The sequence below is a fragment of the Ostrea edulis genome, chromosome 7, assembly GCF_947568905.1.
Source record: "Ostrea edulis chromosome 7, xbOstEdul1.1, whole genome shotgun sequence".
Taxonomy (NCBI): Eukaryota; Metazoa; Mollusca; class Bivalvia; order Ostreida; family Ostreidae; genus Ostrea; species Ostrea edulis.
Window position 1 is genome coordinate 48,902,466 of NC_079170.1, and position 23,144 is coordinate 48,925,609.

The 23,144-nt window shown below is 34.5% G+C and overlaps 1 protein-coding gene and 1 long non-coding RNA gene across 2 annotated transcripts; one reads left to right on the forward strand and one right to left on the reverse strand.

Moving 5' to 3' along the window:
* Positions 1 to 470: 470 nt before the first annotated feature.
* Positions 471 to 10,270, forward strand: LOC125655462 (zinc finger protein 271-like). Its single transcript, XM_048885766.2, has 2 exons — positions 471 to 599; positions 5,430 to 10,270. Exon 2 carries the CDS (start codon positions 5,614 to 5,616, stop codon positions 8,323 to 8,325), a length of 2,712 nt encoding a protein of 903 aa, XP_048741723.1. The 5' UTR covers positions 471 to 599; positions 5,430 to 5,613; the 3' UTR covers positions 8,326 to 10,270.
* Positions 10,271 to 15,811: 5,541 nt separating this feature from the next.
* Positions 15,812 to 16,668, reverse strand: LOC130048210 (uncharacterized). Its single transcript, XR_008797068.1, has 2 exons — positions 16,255 to 16,668; positions 15,812 to 16,160 (listed from the first exon to the last, which is right to left on the reverse strand). It is a non-coding gene; the product is annotated as an uncharacterized LOC130048210 (long non-coding RNA).
* Between the last annotated feature and the right edge of the window lie 6,476 nt (positions 16,669 to 23,144).

The following is a 23,144-nucleotide window of genomic DNA, read 5'->3' on the forward strand; positions in this document are numbered from 1 at the left end:
TATATTCATATATGCAAAAGAAAATAATTACCTTTATCGTTGAATGTGTGTGTGTGTGTGTGTGTGTGTGTGTGTGTGTGTGTGTGTGTGTGTGTATAATTTATGATGTATGTATATGTGTGTGTGTATAATATATTATATTGGATGCAGAAGGTGCACAGAGTAATTGCAAGTGTGAAAGAGTGACTGTAGATTACAGTTGTATGTTTGTATATATAAATATGTTTAAAATACAAAAATAAAGCATTGAAAAAATAAAATAAAATGTCTCTGATTCAACACTTTAGTCGAACAATGTACTGCGTTAATCGACTTTTTCATGAGACTTCGAATATCTTCTAAGTTCTAAATTTATTGATATTCGAGAAATTAAACTGTGTTTTCTCTAAACATGCTCTTAATTGCCAATATTACTATAGCTTTGAACAAACAATGTGTGGATCCGCCTCTACAAAACTTAGGAACGACTTAGCTTGTACTAAACGCATCCATTCCGGAATGGGTTCGAACAAAACATAAACATCGATTGAGAAGGGAATCTAACAATGATAGAAAACCAGCATCGGGGACATCTGGAGCAAATTCTCAGCAGAAGTAAGGTAAGGAGATATCTCAAGTTTCCATTTGATCAATCATGCTGTAAATTATGGGGGTGATTATTTAGTTTGTACCATAAATTCATGCATAAAATTAGCATTCGAACCAAGATCCGCCTTAGGGAAGGTCAGGGTCATTGGAAATTTGTTTTCGTAAAAATGCAATATTCGAGATAAATAGGATATTTTAAATACTGTTTTTCAAAGTAAAGACAAGATGAAAATTCGAAGAAAACAGCAAAATTCATATGAAATACTGCAAATCGATGCCCGATATCATTGTTTTGGCCATTGTTTGCGGCTTGTGAGGTCGTGCTAAAACACGGTATACGCGCGGTAGACATACATTGTAGTTTTTAAAATTCACTCTTGAAATATTTTAGTTATAATCTAAAATGAATAAATAAACAAAGTAAATGAAAGTATTACTTTTCTTGGATTCATATCAATAAGGACAGTTTCAGTTTGATTAAAGACTTTGAAATTGACTGTTGACATGATTAAACTTGCGGTTATGCTAAAATAACAAAAGTATTGATTTGTCATTGCTTGAGAATGAAATTTAGCATGTACTATTTCTTTCAAATAGTATATATATATATATATATATATATATATATAAAAGCTGTTGATATGATTTTTCTGACCTGTTGACCTGTGTTTTAGTTATTTTAAAAGAGCAAATTTGAATTAAAAGAAAAGAAGATTAAAAAAAAAAAAAATTAAAAAAGGAAAACAAGAATTTTTTGGCATCCAGAAAAATGTGACCGTTTAAATAATTTACAAAGAGTTGAATCATGGGATTTATAGCTAAACTTTTCTTTGAAAAAATAAATAAAATTCCAGTATGAATGTCATAAGAAACATGTAGAATATTTTATTATTAAGTATACATTTACATGTTATGACATATGGATTTAGCATAGTTACATGTAAAAAGTGAAAAGTTCTCAATAGAAATTTGTCAGTTCAAACTTGCCACAGTTAATTTTTGGATGAAGGGGATCAATTGGTTAAAGTGAAGGATCACATCCCTTACAAAGGGAGATGCAAACAGTGGACAGAAGTATTGGAATGGTTAAAAGTCCCAAGTGCTATATTTTTCATGCAAAATCATGTTTGTATTCAATATTTTTTAATGTTTTAAGCCAATTTTGACCCAATTTCATATCACATTTATTGAACTTGGAATCCTTTGTACTTTCAAACTTTTTTTTATTGATATCTTTTTGATGCACAAATGCTTGAGTTTAGATTTAAACTGGTCTGATTGTCTCATTGTGTGTTATTTTTGTTTGCTGATTTTTTATATCTGCTGTCAAGGTTTTCACTCATATTGAGACGTCGCTAGCTGTAGATGAAGTCTACAGACACATGTTTAGACCTATATGCATGGTGCTCAGGTCATTTTACATGTAATAAATGGTGAGGGTTCTTTATTTTCCAACTCCTGTTGCAACATAAAACTTCAGTTCTAAGGCCTCATCCAAAAGACTTGCGACTCGCACTTCTAAATGCAGAGGATTTGGCATAGGAGCAGTCAGAACCTATCTTTACATCTTACATTGGACGCAGTCAAGATATGGGTGGAGCTCAAACTCACAACCTCCCACACAGAAAGCAAACACTCTAGCCATGGAGGTGCCATGCTGTCTGTAAGGAAGAAATGATAAGAATAGGGTAGAGTGTTTGAAGGATCTTTGCAGGAAGCGCTGGACCAGAAAAACCATAACTTGCATATAAGATTCATCAAATCAATATCCTCTGAGCCAGGGTGAGGCCAAAATAGGATTTTAAAGATTTAGAATAAAGAAATAGAGGAATATTTATTTAAAATGTTCTCTAAAATTACGAACTCCAAGGTCCAATATAACAAATTAATATGCAAGCATTTAATGTAGATTCTTTTTTGTTCATACAGGGGTCAACATTTACGTTTGTCCGCTTGTCTGGTACCAGTGGAAAAACATTTCGGACAAGTGAATATTGATGGGCAATTGTCCGATTGGACAAGTGCTGTTTTATGTAAAGAAGTTTCCAAACAATTTTGTGAAAAAGTTTATCGGTAGTTGAGAGTCGGAAGTACTTGTATAATGCATAGAAAATGAACTTCGATCGCTATGTAAACTAGCTGAGTCAAACTCCATCGGGAGTGGTGTTCACTTATTGCGTACTTCTTTCAATCACCCATTGCAATCTCTTACCAGAGAGCATTACGCTACGCTCCACAACGTAGCGCGCCCTCTGGTGAGATAGCATCCATGGATCTTACGAAGTCATTGATTCAAGATGGGAAGTCTAGATAAAATTTTGTTTTATGCGTTTGTTGTTTTTATCAAGAGAATAAGATAAAAAAAAAAAATCAATCAAGCAGGTATAAAAATAAACTATATATTAAGTAAATTAAATACAGTTTTCAAATTGATGATATTATATCCTTTTTAGAAAATTTTTCGGACAAGTGAAGTTGAAGTTCGGACAAGTAAATATCTTTGACTCTTGTCCAAATGGACAAGTAGGAAAAAAAGTTAATGTTGAGCCCTGTCATATTATTACTCCTGGGGTTCAAGGTTGGGTTAAGAATTTTTAGCTACCAGATTAAAGTTCAAGAGAGCCTTTGTGATCACCTGTTGTCTGTCATCTGCTGGGTGTCAGTCCATCCATCTGTCTGTCTGTGAGTTTTTCACATGGTCATCTTCTCCTGAACCATTGGGTCAATGTGATCCCAAATTGGCACAAAGCATCCTTGTGTAAAGGGCATCCAAGTTTGTTTTAATATTTCAGGATCTATATCCTGTAGCAATTTATTAAAATTGGGTGATATATTAAAAGAAACTTCTTCTCAAGAACCACTGGGCCAGAAAAGACAAACTTTACGTGAAAACTTCCTTAAAGAGTGAATATTCACAGTTGTTCAAATGATTGTCTAGTAAGGTAGGATGGGGCCATAATAGGGGATATAAGTTTTAAATAGGAATTTATTGGTTTGATTTTTAAAATTTCTTTAAGTCCCTTTGAGGGAGGATTTTTCTTTCATATTAAGGCATCGCCTGTTTTAGGTGAAGTACTACCAATTCAAACCAATGCTTAGTGTTCAGGGCTGCATGTAGCAGAGAGGGCTCTTCAATTTGTCAATGTCTGCTGTGGCATAGGACCTCCATTTTTAAGGTCATACATGTAATTGAAAGACCCTTATTGATTCTCGCTTCTAAGATGGGGGCACATTAAGTGGCAAGAAATGAAATATACAACATTTGTAATGTTCATCTGTTACAGTCAAAAATTTGACGTCACAGTGTGATGGGCAGATGCTAACTCGGTGCAGATTGAAAAGGTCTAAGCTTATCACCGCGCACGGGTGGAGACATTTTTTTTCAGCGCAGGTAGTGCAGATTAAAGTTTGTTCAAATTGTTAATGCATGTATATCGGATTTCTTCACCTTAACAGAAGAATGAGATGTTCTTCATATTGATATTGAAGCATTCCCATATTGTGTGGATTCAGAGATCCTGTAGAGTTAGATTTGGGTAACAATTTTTATTGGGAATAAAGAGTGGGGTGGTGGGTGGGTTAAAATCATTTGAAGAATAGCAGGGCTAATGTTACTCAGGTGAGAGCTGTGACCCATGGGCCTTTGTTTATGATATGACCTATTGTCAAGTAATGTTTCGTGTTTCATAAACTACTAGGTAGCATCACCTCCATCATTCCCATTGCATGGAAACGTTTTTTTCAAACATTTCTTAACCAATCAGATTTGAGTATTTTATTTACATGAAAGTAATATGGGTTTCAAGTCTTGCTTGCTTAGGGATATAAGGCACATTCTTAAAATCTTTCTCGCAAGAAACACAAGGGTAGAATTTGTCAAAACAATACTCATGCATCTTAATGTAGTATAGATTTAAGCTTGTTCAAAGTACAGCTCCAAGGACGAGGGCAGGGCTACGATAGGGTTTATATCTTACATAGGGATATAAAAATCTTTTCAAGAATCACAAGGTATACAGCCTGTCAAATTAATCTTCAAGCATCCTCATGTAGTTTAGAATTCAGTTTGTTAAGTTCACACCAAGTTTGTTCACATTTGATGTGGCCCAAAATTCAAGATGGGGCCACAGAGATTGTGAATATTGATAATGGCAATAGAGTATCGATGAATGCAGTTTTATGTTGTAGTCACTTGAATCTATGCAGCTATGGTAGAGGAGCAGCACTTCATGTAGGAGTGTTTTAACAGGGTATGGCAAAAAAATCCTGCCAAAATACAGTTTGTGTGCAGGAAAAGTGTGATATGGAATAGTTTTGAGACTTTTGATGATAAATGGACAGAAATAAAGATTTTTCACCATTTAGGAAAGATAAAAACATTTTGAAATTAGATTTTCTTCTCTTATGTGCTACATGAAAGTAGTTGTAGTAGAACAGCGTAGAATGTCTCAATACATGTAAAATCCAAATAATGTTTTGTTCAGGATATTGATGTAGGTTGTCTTGTTAATCATATACATGTACATAATTTTGATGCTGAAAGAGGTGTTGAATTTTATCAACAAGCTCAACAGATTCAACAATTGACATAATTTTCAATAGGATGGTGAGAGGAGATTTTCAGTTCACATTCAGCTTTCCAAATAACTGCCATATTCTTACTTTATACTAAATATGGTTATTAAAAACATTTCTATCAAGCTCAATGCAGGGAAGATGTGATGAAATGTTTGTTTTTTTTCATTTTAAAGGTTTTTTTTTTTAAAGGTAATTGGTGTATTAAGATTAAATTAGGAGACCTTTTGTTTTGCATAATTGGTGTTCTTTTTTTTTTTTTTCAGGCTATTACCAAAACTAGAAGTGGTTAGTGCATAGTTATCATCAAATGATTCATCAGAAACATGCATTTCAAAGATTGATATCATATCTGTAGTGATGGTTACGAAATGGACAAAATCAAAAAGACTGATTAGGACAAATAAAAGCCGATTATAAACCACATACCACGTAAAGTTATCTTAAAACATGGATTCACAGCAACGCCAGCGTGATCCTATTCGGGATATTTTCTCAAATCCCAGTTTGTGGACAAAGGGCAGTTCACGTGATAAAATGGAAGCGATGTCAAAGCTTGATTCTATATTATATAGCACAATAAACAACATGGTCAAGAGTGAACCAACAAATTTGAATGACAATATTTGTAATTCACATACCCCTAAAACCGTGACTGGTAATTCAGTCCCCAGTTTGATTAATTCTTCGGAAACAAACTCGCAACATCTTTTCAAAGAAGCAAACCCATCAAATAGTAATGCTGCTATTAATAATCCGCAAATTGATTCAAATCAGTTTGCAACCAATGAAACAGGGTCTAGTTCTTCAAGGAGAAGTTTGGCATTCAAGAAAAAACAAAGTCTTCAAAAGGAACCTCAAGTAACTTCTGACGTGAATGCAGTGATTGATGTGTATGGGAAATCTGCAAATGATCATCAACAGGGGTCAAATTCAGCTGATCATTTTCCAAAGAATCCAGAAGAAAGTCATGATGAGATTCCCAGAAATGATGACAAAGTTTCACAGTTGGAGGATGAAAAGGAAATACAAATGTACACACGATTTTCAGGCAACAGTATGTTTATAGAAATGGGAGATCATTCAAACACCGTAGACTCGGGGGCTAATGGTGCTAGTTTGTCAGCTCCTGAGCCAGTGGATGAAAACACTGCTTACCTGGAGTCAGTGGTGATAGAAAATGAATCGGGAAACGAACATTTCAATGGATTGGAGACTGATGTAGGTAATGATAGTGCAATAACCGAGGAACAAAACCGCCTTAAGCCTGTGAAAGGCACAAGGAAATATTTTGTTAAAATTATCAATGGAAAGAAGTTCCATGAGTGTTCAATGTGCACTAAGCTCTTTAGGACTAGAGCAGAGAGAAAGGCACACAACAAGATGCACAAAGAAACCATCATGGATGTTGATGTGAAAATTATTGATGGCAAGAAATGGCGCGAGTGCTCTGAATGCTTTAAGCTTTTTAAGACACGCAAGGAGTTACGTATTCATTTTCGCATTCATTCCAATGAAAAACCATATTCCTGTGAAGTTTGTGGTAAAGCTTTTAAACAAATTGCACATATGAACTCTCATATGAAAATTCACTCTGGTGAGAAACCACACACTTGTGATCTATGTGGGATGAATTTCAGTGAAAGGTCAAGTTTGAAGCGCCATATTCGTCGACACTTGGGTATACGTCCATTTCAGTGCGACATATGCGAGAAGACGTTTTATACGAGCACCACACTAAAATCGCACAAAGAATCTCATGAAATTCGTTCTGGCACAAAAGCACGCTACGATTGCACAATTTGTAAGAAGAGTTACTCTAGGAAAGAAACTTTGAATAAGCATATGAAGACTCATGACCCAGAGCAAAGGATTACGTGCGAACAATGTGGATGTTACTTCTTAACCAAAGCTCACCTTAAGCGCCATCAGCTAACCCATAAAGTTGCAGAAGACACAAATGAAGACTACAAGAAGTTCTTCTGCGGTGTTTGCGAGAAGAAGTTTTCAACTGATGGTCTACTTAAATCACACATGACTACTCATAAAACTGAGAGAAATTTTGCTTGTGACCAATGTCCTTGTACCTTCAAAGATAAGTATGCCCTTCAAAGACATGCTTATGTTCACAATCCTGTAGAGCGGGAGAAGAAAGCAAGTCATTTGTGTGAACAGTGTGGTAAAAAGTTTTTGTCACGTAGCAGTTTACGTTACCACTTGACAACACACATGGGCAGCAAACCATTTTCATGTGAGGTATGCAGCCGAACATTTTCTCGAGAAAGAGATTTGATAAAGCATGTCACGATTCATGAAAAAGACACTGATTTTAAATGTCCGGAATGTGAAGAAACCTTTCAGTTAAGGAAACAGTTGCTGTTACACATTTCAAGACGTCATCCAGAGGAAGAAAAAATTCATCAATGCAAGATATGTTTGAAGATTTTTAGTCGGGATGACACTTTGAAATGTCATATGAAGAGACATGAAGGAACAGCATATCAATGTGATATATGCGACAAGATATTCGACAGGAAATCCAATCTCAAGGTTCACAAGCTTACACACACCATGACCAGTGATATACAGTGTCCCTATTGTCCAATGAAAGTTCGATACAAAAGAAGTTTGGTCAGGCATATTGCGAGGAGGCATAAAGATGTGGCCAATCCAGAGTTTGAGGAACTTTTACAAGATGGCTTAGCAAAAGAAAATTCTGAATACCAAAATTCTTTGATGGATGAAGAGGAAAAGCATTCTCTTAATCAGTATTATGATGAGGGAAATACAAGTCCGTCTTTGGAAACAGAAAATCTCTCAAATGATGAAGACAGTGCTTCTGTGACTCCATATAAATACACTGCCATCGATAACAATGATCAGTCGGAGGAAAATGACAGTAGTTGTTCTTCATATCCAGAGCACGATTCTCCTATTGGTGGATCCAAGCATTCTTTTGATGACGAGGAAAGCTCTTCAGCAGTACCAATGGATGAGTGTTCATCAAATCTATCAGGGAGCCGGACACCCATTGCAATCGATCATTCAGATGAGGACGAACCTTCAGTAGATACACAAAGATTCAGTGAGGAGGACGGGTCATCAACTGATGATTACACAGACTATGAGGACTTTAATGATGTACCTGAGAAATGTATTTAAGTTGCATGTAGATATGTAAATCTTTTTAGAACAATTTTGATGAGATTTAAAGGTATATATACATGTAGAACATGATTCAGTAATGGTACTTGTGTATTTTTTTTGGTGAAATTTGTGTTATGTTGTGTTGCAATTTTTTTTTATTTCATTCAGTAATGCATAACATATTTTACAAAAATGTCCGAGACATATAATAGGATAATGTAGTGAACATGTATTTTTCATAATTTCAGAATTTTTTTGGACATGGTTGAACACTGAAATCCATTTACTTTTCTGTATATTTTTCTCTCTGTTTAATGGTACATTGTATAATTTGATTAATCAAGTTTTAACATAAATAAGCAAAAAATGCATGTTGATAGAGTGTTGTGTTGTAGTTGCAAATGCATTAAATGGTAATTTCTCTTTAAAGGTAGCTCATTACACCAAGACTTAATGATATACTTTTTATAATGTCCACTATGTCACAAGATGGCAATTTAAATGTTTTGTGAAATTATTTGTTCTGATCGATTTGTTTATCTCTCATCATAGCTTCTCGGGTTACAGACCTGCAGATCCAGAGTTCAAAACTGCCAGGGTCTTATGTTCCTATTTTACTGTAGAAAAGTTCTGAAAATAATGTTGTTTTTCTTTTTTATCTAGAATTGCACATCTTCGGCCATTTTGATATACATGTATGTATTTATTACATATTATATCTTTCATGATTAAATCAGTTCATGCTAATTTGAGAAACTTTCAAGGTCTAGTGAGGTAATAGAGTAAAAATCTCTATATCAAGGTGTAGATGCTTTTAAAATTTTATATATTGCAATATAGTATTTCATTACCAGTACCTATAACTTGTCTACTTTAGTCAAACACTCGAGCTTTTTAAATCAGATAATGTTTCAGGTTGTTTTTTTTTTTAACTTTTCCAAAATGAACATATATGCCATACATGTATCAAATCAATAAACGAGTTACACACTGAGCTATTATGTGGTCTTAAAGAAAAGTTATTTTTCGTTTTGAAAGCGAGAAGAATTCAAGAATTGCTGTCATAGCATTCTACTGATCAGAAGACAAAAAATTATTCCAGTCCAGGTCAAGTGTTTGCAATTATTAAAGTGGTACAAATAATTTGTTACTGGAATCAAGAATATCGATATTTTCTTTAATTCATGAATAATTTCTGCATGATGTGATAAAGTTGATCATTATGGATACGACTCGAGTGAGTGTTGTGGCATATGGGCATTTTAAGATTTATATGGGCAATTCACATTCCAGTTGTCTACAAAGTGATTAGAGGTCCTAGACTAATAATATATGTGTATATTACATGTACATGTGATTAGAGATCCTAGACAATAGTAATGTATGTATATTACATGTACGTGTGCTTTTTATCAAAGATGGTTTTAATATATATATAAATAGATGTAGATATGTACCTGTATCATGTTTGGAGTTGTACATACTTTTAGTTTTATTAGTCCGGGGAGGGAGTAATATTGTACCAGAATACAACATATACAACTGCATGCTAAACATTTTTTGTTACATGTATTATTATAAACAGAGATCATGTTTTGAAATTCAAGCCTTTTAATTTCATTCATCACTATTGATGTAAAATGGAAAAATTCACCCAGATACCTACATGTAAGTTTAGGACATGTATGGGATTGTGTAGTCTGTGTATTTGTAAGGTATAGTGTAATATTTCATTTGAGTCACTGTTGCTAGTATTTTGTTGTATTGGAGTCTTTCCTTTTTATACGATTTGAAATGCCACTCCGAATTGTGTCTATTTTGGATGATTTAGTGTACATTTGTGTTATTATGTTGAAATTTTAATAACTAGTTTGTTTTATCTTTCATGGATATACATGTATTTAATCATCAATATGCATTTGTGTTATTTAATAATAAAACACAATATATAGTACATGTATCTATGTTAGTGTATTTTTTGAAACCAGATGATTCATTTGAAAAGTACAATGCCATACACAAGAATTTGTGAAATGGAAAGCTTTTACATGTAGTTGAAATTAGATATCCCATTTTTAGCTCTTCTGAGCCGAAGGCTCAAAGAGCTAATGCTATGGCCATTTGTGCGGTGTGCGTAAACGTTTTAGATAAAGGGCTATAACTCAAGAACCCCTTGGCCAATTTTTTTCAAATTTGTTACAGGGTATCATTGGCCTAAGGGCTTTCATACATACTAAATAGAGGGATGTGACCATTTAACAAGGGGAGATAATCAGGAAAACACAAACAAAAGTAGTGGTTGCTAAAAAATCTTCTTCTCAAGAACCACTGGGCAGATTATCACCAAACTTACACATAAGGATGAGGATATGTTGTAGATTAAAAATTGTTCAAGGCATTACCCTGGGGCAAAGGGCGTGGTCTCAAGGTCACTTCAAAGTTGACCTAAATTTATATTTTCTTAAATCTTTGATATTTTAGTCATTATAAGGACTAGGATCATCAAATTTTTAAAGTTGATGCATCTTAGGACCTTGTGTCAAGTTGTCTCAAAAGTAGGTCACGGTGACCTACTTTTTGAATTTTGCAGGTATTTATTTTAAAATTAATTTTGATGCATATCTTGGACACTTTGAAGCCTATGATCATCAAAACTTGTCAGTTGGTGGATCATGGGACCTTGAAATGCGTCAACTGAAAAATAGGTCACCGTGACCTACTTTCTGAATTTTATGGCTTATCATTTATAGATATATTTTAAGTTGTTATTTCAAATACCGAGAGGATTAGAATCATCAAATCTTGTAAGTTGATGCATCTCGAGGCCTTGAAACATATTTATAAAAAAGTAGGTCACAGTGACCTACCTTTTGAATTTTGCAGATATTCAAATTTCACATTTTCAATTTTAGATGCATATTTTGGGCACTGTAAAACCTAGGATCATCAAACTTTGTCAGTTGATGCGTCTTCAGTCTTCGGTTTGTGTCGACCAAAAAGTAGGTCACCGTGACCTACTTTTGGTATTTGACAGCTAAATTACTATATTTCAGACACTATTTGACCTACAATCATCAAACTTTGTCAGTTGATGCATCTTGAGTCTTCGGAGTGTATCGACCAAAAAGTAGGTCACTGTGACCTACTTTTGGCATTTGACAGTTATATTTATATATTTCAGTCACTAATTGACCTACAATCATCAAACTTTGACAGTTGATGCATCTTGAGTCTACGGAGTGTGTCGACCAAAAAGTAGGTCACCTTGACCTACTTTTGGAATTTGACGGCTATATTTATATATTTCAGATACTATTTGACCTACAGTCATCAAACTTTGTCAGTTGATGGGTCTTGCATGTTCGAAGGGTTTCAACCAAAAAGTAGGTCACCTTGACCTACTTTTGGAATTGGACGGCTATATTTATATATTTCAGATACTATTTGACCTACAGTCATCAAACTTTGTCAGTTGTTGGGTCTTGCATGTTCGAAGGTTTTCGACCAAAAAGTAGGTCAACTTGACCTACTTTTGGAATTGGACGGCTATATTTATATATTTCAGATACTATTTGACCTACAGTCATCAAACTTTGTCAGTTGATGCGTCTTGCATGTTTGAAGGGTGTTGACGAAAAAGTAGGTCACCTTGACCTACTTTTGGAATTTGACGGCTATATTTATATATTTCAGATACTATTTGACCTACAGTCATCAAACTTTGTCAGTTGATGGGTCTTGCATGTTCGGAGTTCGCTGACCAAAAAGTAGGTCACCATGACCTACGATTGGAATTTGACAGCTATATTTCAATATTCAGATACTAATTGGCTTAAAATCATCAAACTTTGTCAGTTGATATTTCTTGGGTTCTCAAAATGTGTAAACCAAAAAGTAGGTCACATTGACCTAATTTTTTTGAATTCTTAGGATTTAACTAAAGATTTAGAATACTAAGAGGCTAAGAATAGAAATGGTGGGGTTGTACAATTTATCAGAAGAGCGATTCTAGGCCCTTGGGCCTCTTGTTTAAAAAATGATTGAAAAACGTTTTAAGGATGAAGACCAATTGCAATTGGTTGTCATCTGTCGTCGTGCGTCATCCGTCGTGCATTAACAATTGAACATTTTTAACTTCTTGATGACTACTGTACTAGTCCAATTCTTTTCATATTCAGTATAAATCGTCTTTGGGACAAGGGGGACAGAAATTGTAAATTTCAGGACTCTGGGGACCTAGGGATGGGGCAAAAACTGCCCCAAATTGACCAATTTTCAAAAATAAAAGGTTTCTACCAAAATTGTAAATTTCATGATTCCCCGGGTGGGGGTTCTGAACCCAGGGCGGGGCCAAACTTGTTATATAGTGTTTATGTGTAAAACACTTAAATAACATCTTTATTGCTATTGAAACTAAATGGATATTTAGAAAGAACAGGTAGTCCTTTACCAAAATTGGAAATTTGATGATCCCAGGAATAGGGGTTATGGTATCAGAGTGGGGCCAAAATGGTCAGTTATTAAATGGGTGAACAATAGACATTTTTAACTTCTTAAGTGATAACTATTATTCCGATTCTTTCCAAATTTGGTATGAAGCATCTTTGGAACAAGGGGGACATAAATTTTAAATTTCAGGACTCCTGCAGCCCGGGTATTTAGTGGCAGGGCAAAAACTGCCCAAAATTGACCAATTTTCAAAACTCTTCTCAAGAACTGCACATGTTTAAGAAAAACTAAATGCATTAAGATGTAGAGCAGGAAGGCTTCTACCAAAATTGTAAATTTCATGATCCCTGGGGTAGGGGCTCTGACCCCAGGTTGGGTCCAAACTTACTATACAGTGTTATTGTGTAAGTTTGCTGATACTGTATAAAATCTAAATGCATACTAAGGAATAGCAAAAAAAAAAGATGTACAAAAAATGGTGAATTTCACAACCCATGGTTTTGGCTCTAGGATGGGTCCAAATTGGTCATATCTTTTAATGTTTTAATGTTAATACACCTATTATATTATGTAAAGCCTTTCATCAGTGTATGCACTTATGAGGGCATTGAAGTTGTAAGAACACATCTTGTTTTATACTTCTGCTGAATGTTAAATAAGATTAGGGGCAAAAATGACCTTCTGAAGGATAGCTAATTGCAAAATATAAAGCAAATGTACATTTTGTTACGTTTGCTAATGAACAAGTGACGATAACGGACAGTTAGCAATCTCATAATCTTATAAAGAGTCATCTTCGCTAGTCAAGGGTGACTTCATGGTGTTTAAGAGAAACGCCGTGGAACGTCACCCTTGGCTAGCAAAGATCACAAATAATACAAAATTAGGTAGGCGTGACACGATAAAGATCCCTCCATGCTGAAAGGCCGTAAGCGCCGAGCATAGGCCTAAATTTTACAGCACTCCACAAGAGCTCGTTTTTTGTATGCTCAGTTTTTAAATCGAGGCAGGTTACTGACAAATAAATTGATGTTGCAGAGGTTTTTTTTTTAAAAAACAGTTTCGATTAAAGTCAGCATTTCGGAAATTCTATAGTTGTAATAACGATTTAATTTACTAATGCAATCTGTCTAAATGCTGTCGGACATGTTTCATACCAATTATTAGGCATTTCCTTACAAACTGAAGTTGACTACGGGTTACTTCGTTTACCAGGTCAAGATATAATAGGGTTCACAGCTGGTGTGACCGGTCGAAAGGGGGTGCTTACTCCTCCTAGACACCCGATTCCCACTTCTGGTACCGGTATATCCAAGGGTCCGTGTTTGTCCTATGTTAATTTTGTATTCTTCATTGGAGTAATGAGATTGATCACTGTTCATTATCTTTACCTTTTCATCATTATAGCGACTATACAATCTGCCAAATTATGCTGACTTTTTAAGAGACTGTTGAAAGCCACGTAATAACAACGTATTTGTCATTAGTTTAAATCTGTTTAAAACTTGATCATACATAGAACGTGCTCCTACTTCTCAAATCAATATCATATGCTGGTGATAATGGAATATTGCTACGAAAGTTTGGAAAGTTTATGATGGATGAACTGAAGTAATCCCGTTTGTCATAAAGTTGAGTTGTTGGTTTGCCTTTAACATCCAACAGGAAAGGTGAAGATAACGAACAGTGATCAATCTCATAACTCCTATAAAGGTGAATATAACGAACAGTGATCAATCTCACAACTCCTATAAAGGTGAAGATAACGAACAGTGATCAATCTCACAACTCCTATCAAGGTGGAGATAACGAACAGTGATCAATCTCACAACTCCTATAAAGAATACAAAATTAAGAATAGGACAAACACAGACTGCTATACACAATAGAGGTGGGATCAGGTTCCAAGGAGGAGTAAACATCCCTTGTTGACCGGTTACACCCGCAGTGAACCCTAAATCTTGATCAGATATTGATTGATTAAATATTGTTTAATGTCCCTCTTGAGATTATTTCACTCATATGGAGACGTCACCACTGCCGGTGAAGGGCGGCAAAATTTAGGCCTATGCTTGGCGTTTATGGCCATTGAGCAGGGAGGAATCTTTATCATGCCACACCTGCTGTGACACGGGACCTCGGTTTTTGCGGTCTCATCCGAAGGACCGCCCCATTTAGTCGCCTCTAACGACAAGCAAGGGTTTTTTTGAAGACCTATTATAATCCGGATCCCAGATAAGCGGAGTAATCAGTAGTTAAAATCAGAATGTAAAGGACGACATAACATTTTGAAATGACAGGTTGTATTTGCAAGATTATTATAACGAACGTAAAGAATTTGCGGAATGCTGAATTTCGAAGAAACTGTTAAAACCCCTATAACATTAAGTTATTTGTCAGTATTGTGCATGCATATATATATTAAAAAACTGATCGTATGCAGAATAGGCTTAAATTTCGCTTATTAAATTAATTGAGGGAAATAGATACAATATATAATAATGTGAAACAAATGTAGAAGACTTAGTAATGTCTTTCAGCTTGAGTTCACTGGGATATATTGAACCGACACATGAATGAGAGTAGATATTGTCAACAGAAAAATGCCGTCGATGTCTTAGTGTCGTGATGATGACCATAGCAATATTATTCTTGTTATGCAAAAGTTTTTGAATATATTCTGTCTCATCAGACTATATTTACATTTGCCAATGCACTTCCTTATATGACAGTACTAATGAAATTGATGTTCAATTTCGTGTGACATGAATTTGGTCATGTGATCAGTTTGTTCTTGCGTATGAATACAATCACCGCTTCAAAAGTCTGTTCCTGTATTTTCACCTGGCTTCTTGCTTATGCAATGCAGTGGGGGATTTAGACCCCCCCCCCTCTCGCCACAAATTTAAATAATAGAAATAGTGTGAGTAAAATTCCAGAATGGCACCCAAAATGGCTATGCATTTTGGCTAATACTTGTCTTTCACACACACCCTTTCGTAAACCTTGGATCCGCCACTGCAATGACATCATAACAGAAATAAACGCAGCAGGATATTTATACAGTTTATTTTGTAAACAAACAAGAATTTCATCAATTTATAAAAGAGAAACATTAAACATATATCGTTCTGTTGTTTCATTTTATACAGTTTTAAATACCGTCTGCAACTACTGCATGGTGAATTTATAAAATAAAGTTCTATGATATTGGAAGCGAAAACATGTAGGCAGAGTTATAAGCCAACATATATTTACTTCATGATGATAAGTTAGCCTGTTGTTTCCTGGCAACTTCCATCACGGCTATGACTCGGCATGATTATAAGCGAGGCTGGTTTCGAGGCTCGAAACATTTACATGTTCATGTCAGGGTACCGGTGCGAGTCTTCATTAAAATCCTACAACAGAAATCTCTCAAGTGAACAAAAACTCCGTCAGTTCGTTTTTATTTTATTTTACACACACTGAAGGTAAATAAAAGACGCAACCTACCTGCACTTGGTCTAAATCTGTCCTACTGTCTTGAATCGTCTCCTGCATGGCTACAACCGCGAGTCCTAACAATGAACATACCGTTGTTTCTTTCCAAAAACCTGACTAAGAGCTTAACGTTAACTTGACCCATCATATCCACCATCAATTCTCTCAGATCCTTTGAATTTCTGTCGAAATCTGTGATCAACAATTGCGTTTTCAACTTAGTAAGCTAGACCGACTCAAGTTTCTCCATCGCTGATCGCAACCAAATCACACCACGGATGTAGTTTACTCCGCTCTTCTTGTCGTCATTTCAGTTAACTTTACGCTCTAAATTACCTTTATTTTTACACATGTTTCGTCCTTTTTTTTAACATTTTCAATTAAATATCTATATCTTATATTCTCTTTGATATTGTTCCCAATTTTTTATTCCATAAAACTCTTACGAACTATATTTTGTGTTCTACGATCGTTATTTTGATCATCTGCTACATAATCATGGAAGCTCGGTAAGAACACAAATCAAAATAGAAAATATAAATATAAGAAATAAAATATCATTTTTGAATGTTATTGGGATATGACATGAAGTTGGTACGTGATCAAATCTGTTATAACGCCCTTCGGGCGTTATATGATTTGATCACGTGACCAACTTCATGTCATATCCCAACAACATTAAAAAATGATATCTTATTTCTTAAACAAAAACAGATCGAATGATAAAGAAACACAATGTATGCTTATGGGGATTTCTAAGGCCTGTTGAAACGCCCTTTATCGAAAGATTGCATTGACATTGTTAATGAGGAACCCCAGCAGTTTCAGAGAAATGAGAATAATACTTAACTTTGAAATTTTTGGAATGACTTATCACAAGACCTAAGTAATTCTGAGTTCCAGTTTAATTGAAGTAACATATGTATATGATGTCTAAAGACTTGTCTTAGATTTATCGTGAAGAGTGGTGACGCTCGTGAATTGTGATGCAGTTGATTTAGTGAACTGAAATCTACTAACAGTTCGTTAGAATGTTTGAAATTCCATATTCCATTTACACAACTTCTTGCATATTTTGAGGCAATTAGTTCAGTGGTTTCTGAAGTTTGTGTCAACAATAAAGAGAGCTAACATAGGTTTATCATGTTGCCCAATCCCATTCTGAACTGAACAGAATATTGATTAAAAAATACTATTCAAGAAAGACCCAACGATATTTGTTCACAAGACATGATTTTAAGATATAGATGGGTACTTTCTAAAATGTATTGCTCTTTCCTAGTATTATGGGAACAGTGCATCAATGCAACAGTAGTTCGTGCATAACTACGTGACATCGGTCATAAAGATTTTAAAATGATAAATCAAGCAGGTGATTAATCTATGTCGTAAATCATGAAATACATTCAAGTTCAAAGCACCATTAACATAAGGAGCAAATCATTCTAAAAAATTCCTCAACAGAGTTTCAGTGGCGCCGGTACGCTATGTCGTATCATACGTAATGATAAATAAATAATGATAATGGTTTCCTTGTTAGATACCGTAGTACAAAGAGAAATTTCTTAATATCCCTATGTACACTTTGATTACAGATTTAATAATGAATTATTTTTCAACATGAAAAGTTGTCCATCTGCAAGCACCAGAACTTAGATGTTAAATATTTCTTTTTTTATTTAAGGTTCTAGAGTAAGATACTTATTAAATAGCTTAGATTAAGAAAACGGTTGGTTAGTAGTTAACAATTTGAAAATGGAAAGCTACAGGTAGCTTTTAATATCTGGCTACTTCAAGCAAAATATCTCAGTATCATGACATTATGCCATGTAGTTAACCAGGAGCTCTTTTAATTCCAAATCAAGGACGTTATCATATGGGTGTAACATTCGATGCTTTCATTTCTTTATTGTAATACATTGTCAATATCTATGTCGTGTACGGAGACAAGGTATTTCAACAATGCAAGGTGAAGATAACGAACAGTGATCAATCTCATAACTCCTGCAAGCAATACAAAATAGATAGTTGGGCAAACACGGACCCCTGGACACACCAGAGGTGGGATCAGGTGCCTAGGAGGAGTAAGCATCCCCTGTTGACCGGTCACACCCGCCTTGAGCCCCATATCTGTTGGAATTCCCATGGATACAAATCGTGCATTTTTGTTAGCTTACATTATTTGAATTTTTATGAGACATATTTCATTCAAAAAGCTTCAACGTAAGAAGCAATACCTTGCTGTGGCAAATAACTCAATATTTAGGTATAGCAACGCTGTTTTAGCAAACAATATTCACTTTCATTTATGTGTCAATTTGATATACTCAAGAATTCTAAATGACGGCACCAAATGGTTTAGACATCTCTAAAATTTTGGATGTTTGTACTGAAAATAGGTGTTAAAGGCAAACAAACAACTCAACTTCATGGCAAACAGGATGGCGTTAGTTCCATCATTAACTTGCAGTATTCATGTTGCAAATTATTCCATTATCCCCTGTATATGGTGTTCATGTCATGTCTTACAATTGATTCGATGCACGAGAACATGTCCTGCGTATCCTTAATTCTTAAACCCGAGCAGGTTACTGACAAGTAAGATAATGAATGGGTGAATATAACAAACAGTGATCAATCTCATAAATGTTAAAAAGAATTTAAAAAAGAGAAGTAGACACCCCAGACCCCCTCAAACAACGAGACGGAATAGGGTACCTAGGAAAAAGTAGTATTGCCCGTTGACTGGTCACATTCACAGTGACCCCTACATCTTGATCAGGAAAAACGGAGTAATCATTAGTCAAAATCTGTATGCAAAGGCCAGCCTAAAAATTGGTATAGAACACGCCAGACAATATTCGACTTAACGACATGTTTTATTTTCAATTAAGATCACGATTTATAACGATCTACCATAAAATTTGCGAAATGCTGACTTTATACATGTATCAAACGAGGCTGTTGAAACCCCTGTAATAGCCTACCTCGCGTATCGAATCAGTTGAGAAACATAAACAATACATGCAAGTGGTAATGCAATATTGTCACATAGAAAAGGGAAGTTGTAGATCTAGAATACAATAACAGACCGGCTGATAAGGGAGTGCAATTTGTGCTCATGGGAATTTCAACAAAATGTTGAAAGACCTCTTCTCCAGTTACTGCGTGGATATTATCAATGATGAACTCTAGCATTTTTCTAGCATCAAACCCAGAGCACGTGTGCGTCGAATCGGAATGGTGTTTGACAAGAGGATTTTTGGATGACTTATGATGTGATTAAAAGATTAGAATATTTCCAAGTTCCCATTCTATTGAAGAAGCAGGTGCTTATGTCCAAAAATTATGTCTTGAATTTTTGATGAGAATTGGTAGTGTATCGTGTCGAAAAATTGTAGTTGTGATACTGCTGATTTTTTAAAGGTTTTGCGATTTCAAATTTACTAAAAGTTCTTTGGAAGTTTAGAGAATCCAGTTGATATACGCCATTTACACCACATCGCATTTCTTGTGGTATAAGAAGTCTGGAGTTCCTCCTCCACAACAGTTAGTATTTTTGGACGAGTAGAAATAGTAGTTAAATATGTAGAAAACATATACTTACTGGACTCTGCAATGTATAATTGTTTTAAGGGCTTTTTGTGAAGATTTGGAATCCAGGATAGGCACTGTAGCTCAAATCTATTTGTCCATTTGACTCGGATATTAAATATGTTTGTAACTGAAGCGCGATGTTGAAGAATTTCACCTTTGAAAGGGAACAGTAAAACATGAATCACCAAACGTAGAATTAAACCCTTCTAATATACAGTTGAAATCCTCAGCGTAACGAAGACTTGATCTTAAAAGATTTGTCAGCTGATCCTTATGACTCCTATCTAAATCTTTCACCACTTCTTGTTTACTAAACACAGAAGGATAGATGGTAGGTATTTTTGTTTGAATGTGTCTAAAAATATATTCTGTTATACATGTACTTAAATCCATTGTGAAAATGTGGCAATATTTTCCTTTTCTTATTTATCCTATCGCATGGAGCAATTGTCAATAGAATTCATCATATAGATCACGTTGTGTCCGTATTTTTGACCATTTGAAATAAGTGATTTTCTTACAAACAGAAGTTTTCCTATGCATTGATTAAAGTTTGTTTAGGCTAGGAGAAAACAGTTTAATGAAATGATTTTCTTCAGCAAAGGGAAGATAACGAACAGTAATCAATCTCATAACTACTATAAGCCTTACAAAATAGAGAGTTAGGCAAACACGTACCCCTGGATATACCAGAAGTAGGATCAGATGCCTAGGAGAAGTAAGCATCCTCTGTCGACCAGTCACACCCGCCGTGAGCTCTATATCTTCCTCGGGTAAGTGGAGTTATCCGTAGTCAAACTTAGTGTGCCAAGAACGGCCTAACAATCGGTATGAAACAAGTCAAACAGCATTTGACCCAATGATAGGTTGTATTGACAAACTAGATTATTATAATGACCATAGAATTTGCGAAATGCTGACTTTAAAGGAGATTGTTGAAACCCTTGCACCATCAACTTGTTTATCAGTAGCTTGCATCGATTTAAAAACATTTCACACGCAGAACAAGCTCTTGTTTATCGAATGAGTTGAGAGATATAAACAGCATATGCAGGTGATAATGGAATATTGCTACATAAATATGGGAAGTTAATGATGGAGAAGCTGAAATCATCCCATTTATCATAAAGTTGAGTTGTTAGGTTGCTGTTAATATTTATTTTCAATAAAATATCTAAGTATAAAGCAGAAGTGAACGACTCTGTGGTGTCTTTTATTTTGAGTTTAGAGGGATATATCGAATTGATATGTGAATGAAAATTAGAATCGTTAAGAGATAAATCGTCTTTGATAGATCTAAATGCGAAATTGAAGGCCACAACAAGAGAGTTTTTGAATAAATTGTGCTTCATATGAATATAAAAACAGGTCAACTAACAAAGGAACACAATTCGTGCCCATGGGAATTCCAACAGACTGTTGGAAGATTTGATCACCAAATACCACGAAGATATTGTCAATGAGGAACTCTAGCATGGTTTTTATTTCAACTTCAGAGTACTTGTGCGTGGAATCAGAGTGGTGTTTAACAAAGTAATTTTTTGGATGACTGATCGCTAGATATGAATATTTCCGTTTTCTATTTTCGTTGAAGAGGCAACTACCTATGACGTCAAAAAATCCAGTCTTTAATTTATCGTGAGGAATGATCATGTAAAGTGGTGAGAAGTAATACGCTTCAATGTTGCTGATTTGAGGAAAGTTTTCCGATTTTAAATTTACTAAAAGTTCTTTCGAAATGTTTAGCATATGTAGTGGCACAGTACGCTTGAGTTTCTCTTTCACAGCTGTTAATATTTTCATGGGGAGCAAAGATAAAGGCTTGGTACATGTAGAAAACTTACTGGATCCAGCAATGCCTCTTTTTTATTATGCTTTATTTTTAGACATTTACAATAACATCTACATAGATGATCTCACACACGAAATCACACACATGCATACAATATCTTCACTTTCTACATAAACTAGTATTTGACAGCTAGGCATAATTTAAAGGTATTGAAAATATACATATCAACAAAATGATACTAAAAGTAATGATAACAAATAATACCTTTTAAGCTTTGGTTTTCATCAATTGTTATAAACATTATCACATATCGACCATTTACTAAATATTTTGGCTTTGCATTGAAACACATTTTTACAGTATTTTTCATTTTTCTGTAGTACTTAAATAAATTCACTGCCTCAGAAAATTTTGGCCTGATTCCTTGTGATCTGGAATAATATTTAAACTTTTTTGATACTAATAAAAGACAATTTTCTAAACAGCTTCCTTCTGTATTACCAAGTAAGACTATTCTTCTTGAAATTTTATAACCATTTCCAATTGCATCGAACTATTGCTCAAAATAATTCCAAAATAAGTTGACATATACAGAATCATAGAATATTATTGTTTCTGCCTCACAATTACAAAATGTATGCATATTATTGTCTGAAATTTTAATTTTGTAAAGAAAGGAGTTAATGACAATGTAATTAATCAGTATTCGTTATTGAAAGTAAATTATTTTGGTCTCATTTGTACATAAAGAAAATAAAATTTCCAGTCTTTTCCTGAAATGGGTTCATCTAGTAAAGTTTCCCACTTATCCTTTTTTAGATATTGGGGCTATAAACTCTTTTCCTTTCCAGATTTAATGTTAAGAAAATTAACATTGCATGTTGAGAACAATTTTTGTACAATACATATTTAAATATGTTCATTATTTTCATAGATTCTACCTTCTTTCAATGCAATAATATCTCTTTTGACGTTTGATGGGGTTTTGATATAACATGAAAATAGTCTAAAACGTTATTAGTACAAATCACTCCTTTTATTTCATTAAAACATCTAATGTTTCCATGATCAGACACCAGGTCCTTTAAGGTTTTTTTTATACCATTATCAACCCATTTTGTATAGAATGCTCACTTTTGTATTTTAAGCACAATTAGGTTGATACATGTTCAGGACTTTTCTTAACCTTTACTAATGCTTTAATAAGATCTCTCCAAAATCATTATGAATAAAAACACAAACTCTTGAAGGTTTTCTTTTGATAAATCAAAAATAAAATCTATATTCTTAGAATTAAAAATACAACGTAACAAATGCTGCCAGGCACCTTCATATATTGTCAGGTACCTTCTAACCCGTTTTAATTTGATATATGAAATGATAGAGGGTAAGTGAACCATGTTTGACCCTCCATCATCATAACTACCAATGAGTGTATTTCTTTTTACCTTTTCTGTCTTATATCCCCAAATAAATTTGAAAAATATTTTATTTATTTCATCCAAAATATTCT

Coding starts and splice junctions, on each gene's coding strand:
- LOC125655462 (XM_048885766.2), top strand. CDS start 5,614: ATGGATTCACAGCAACGCCAGCGTGATCCTATTCGGGATATTTTCTCA.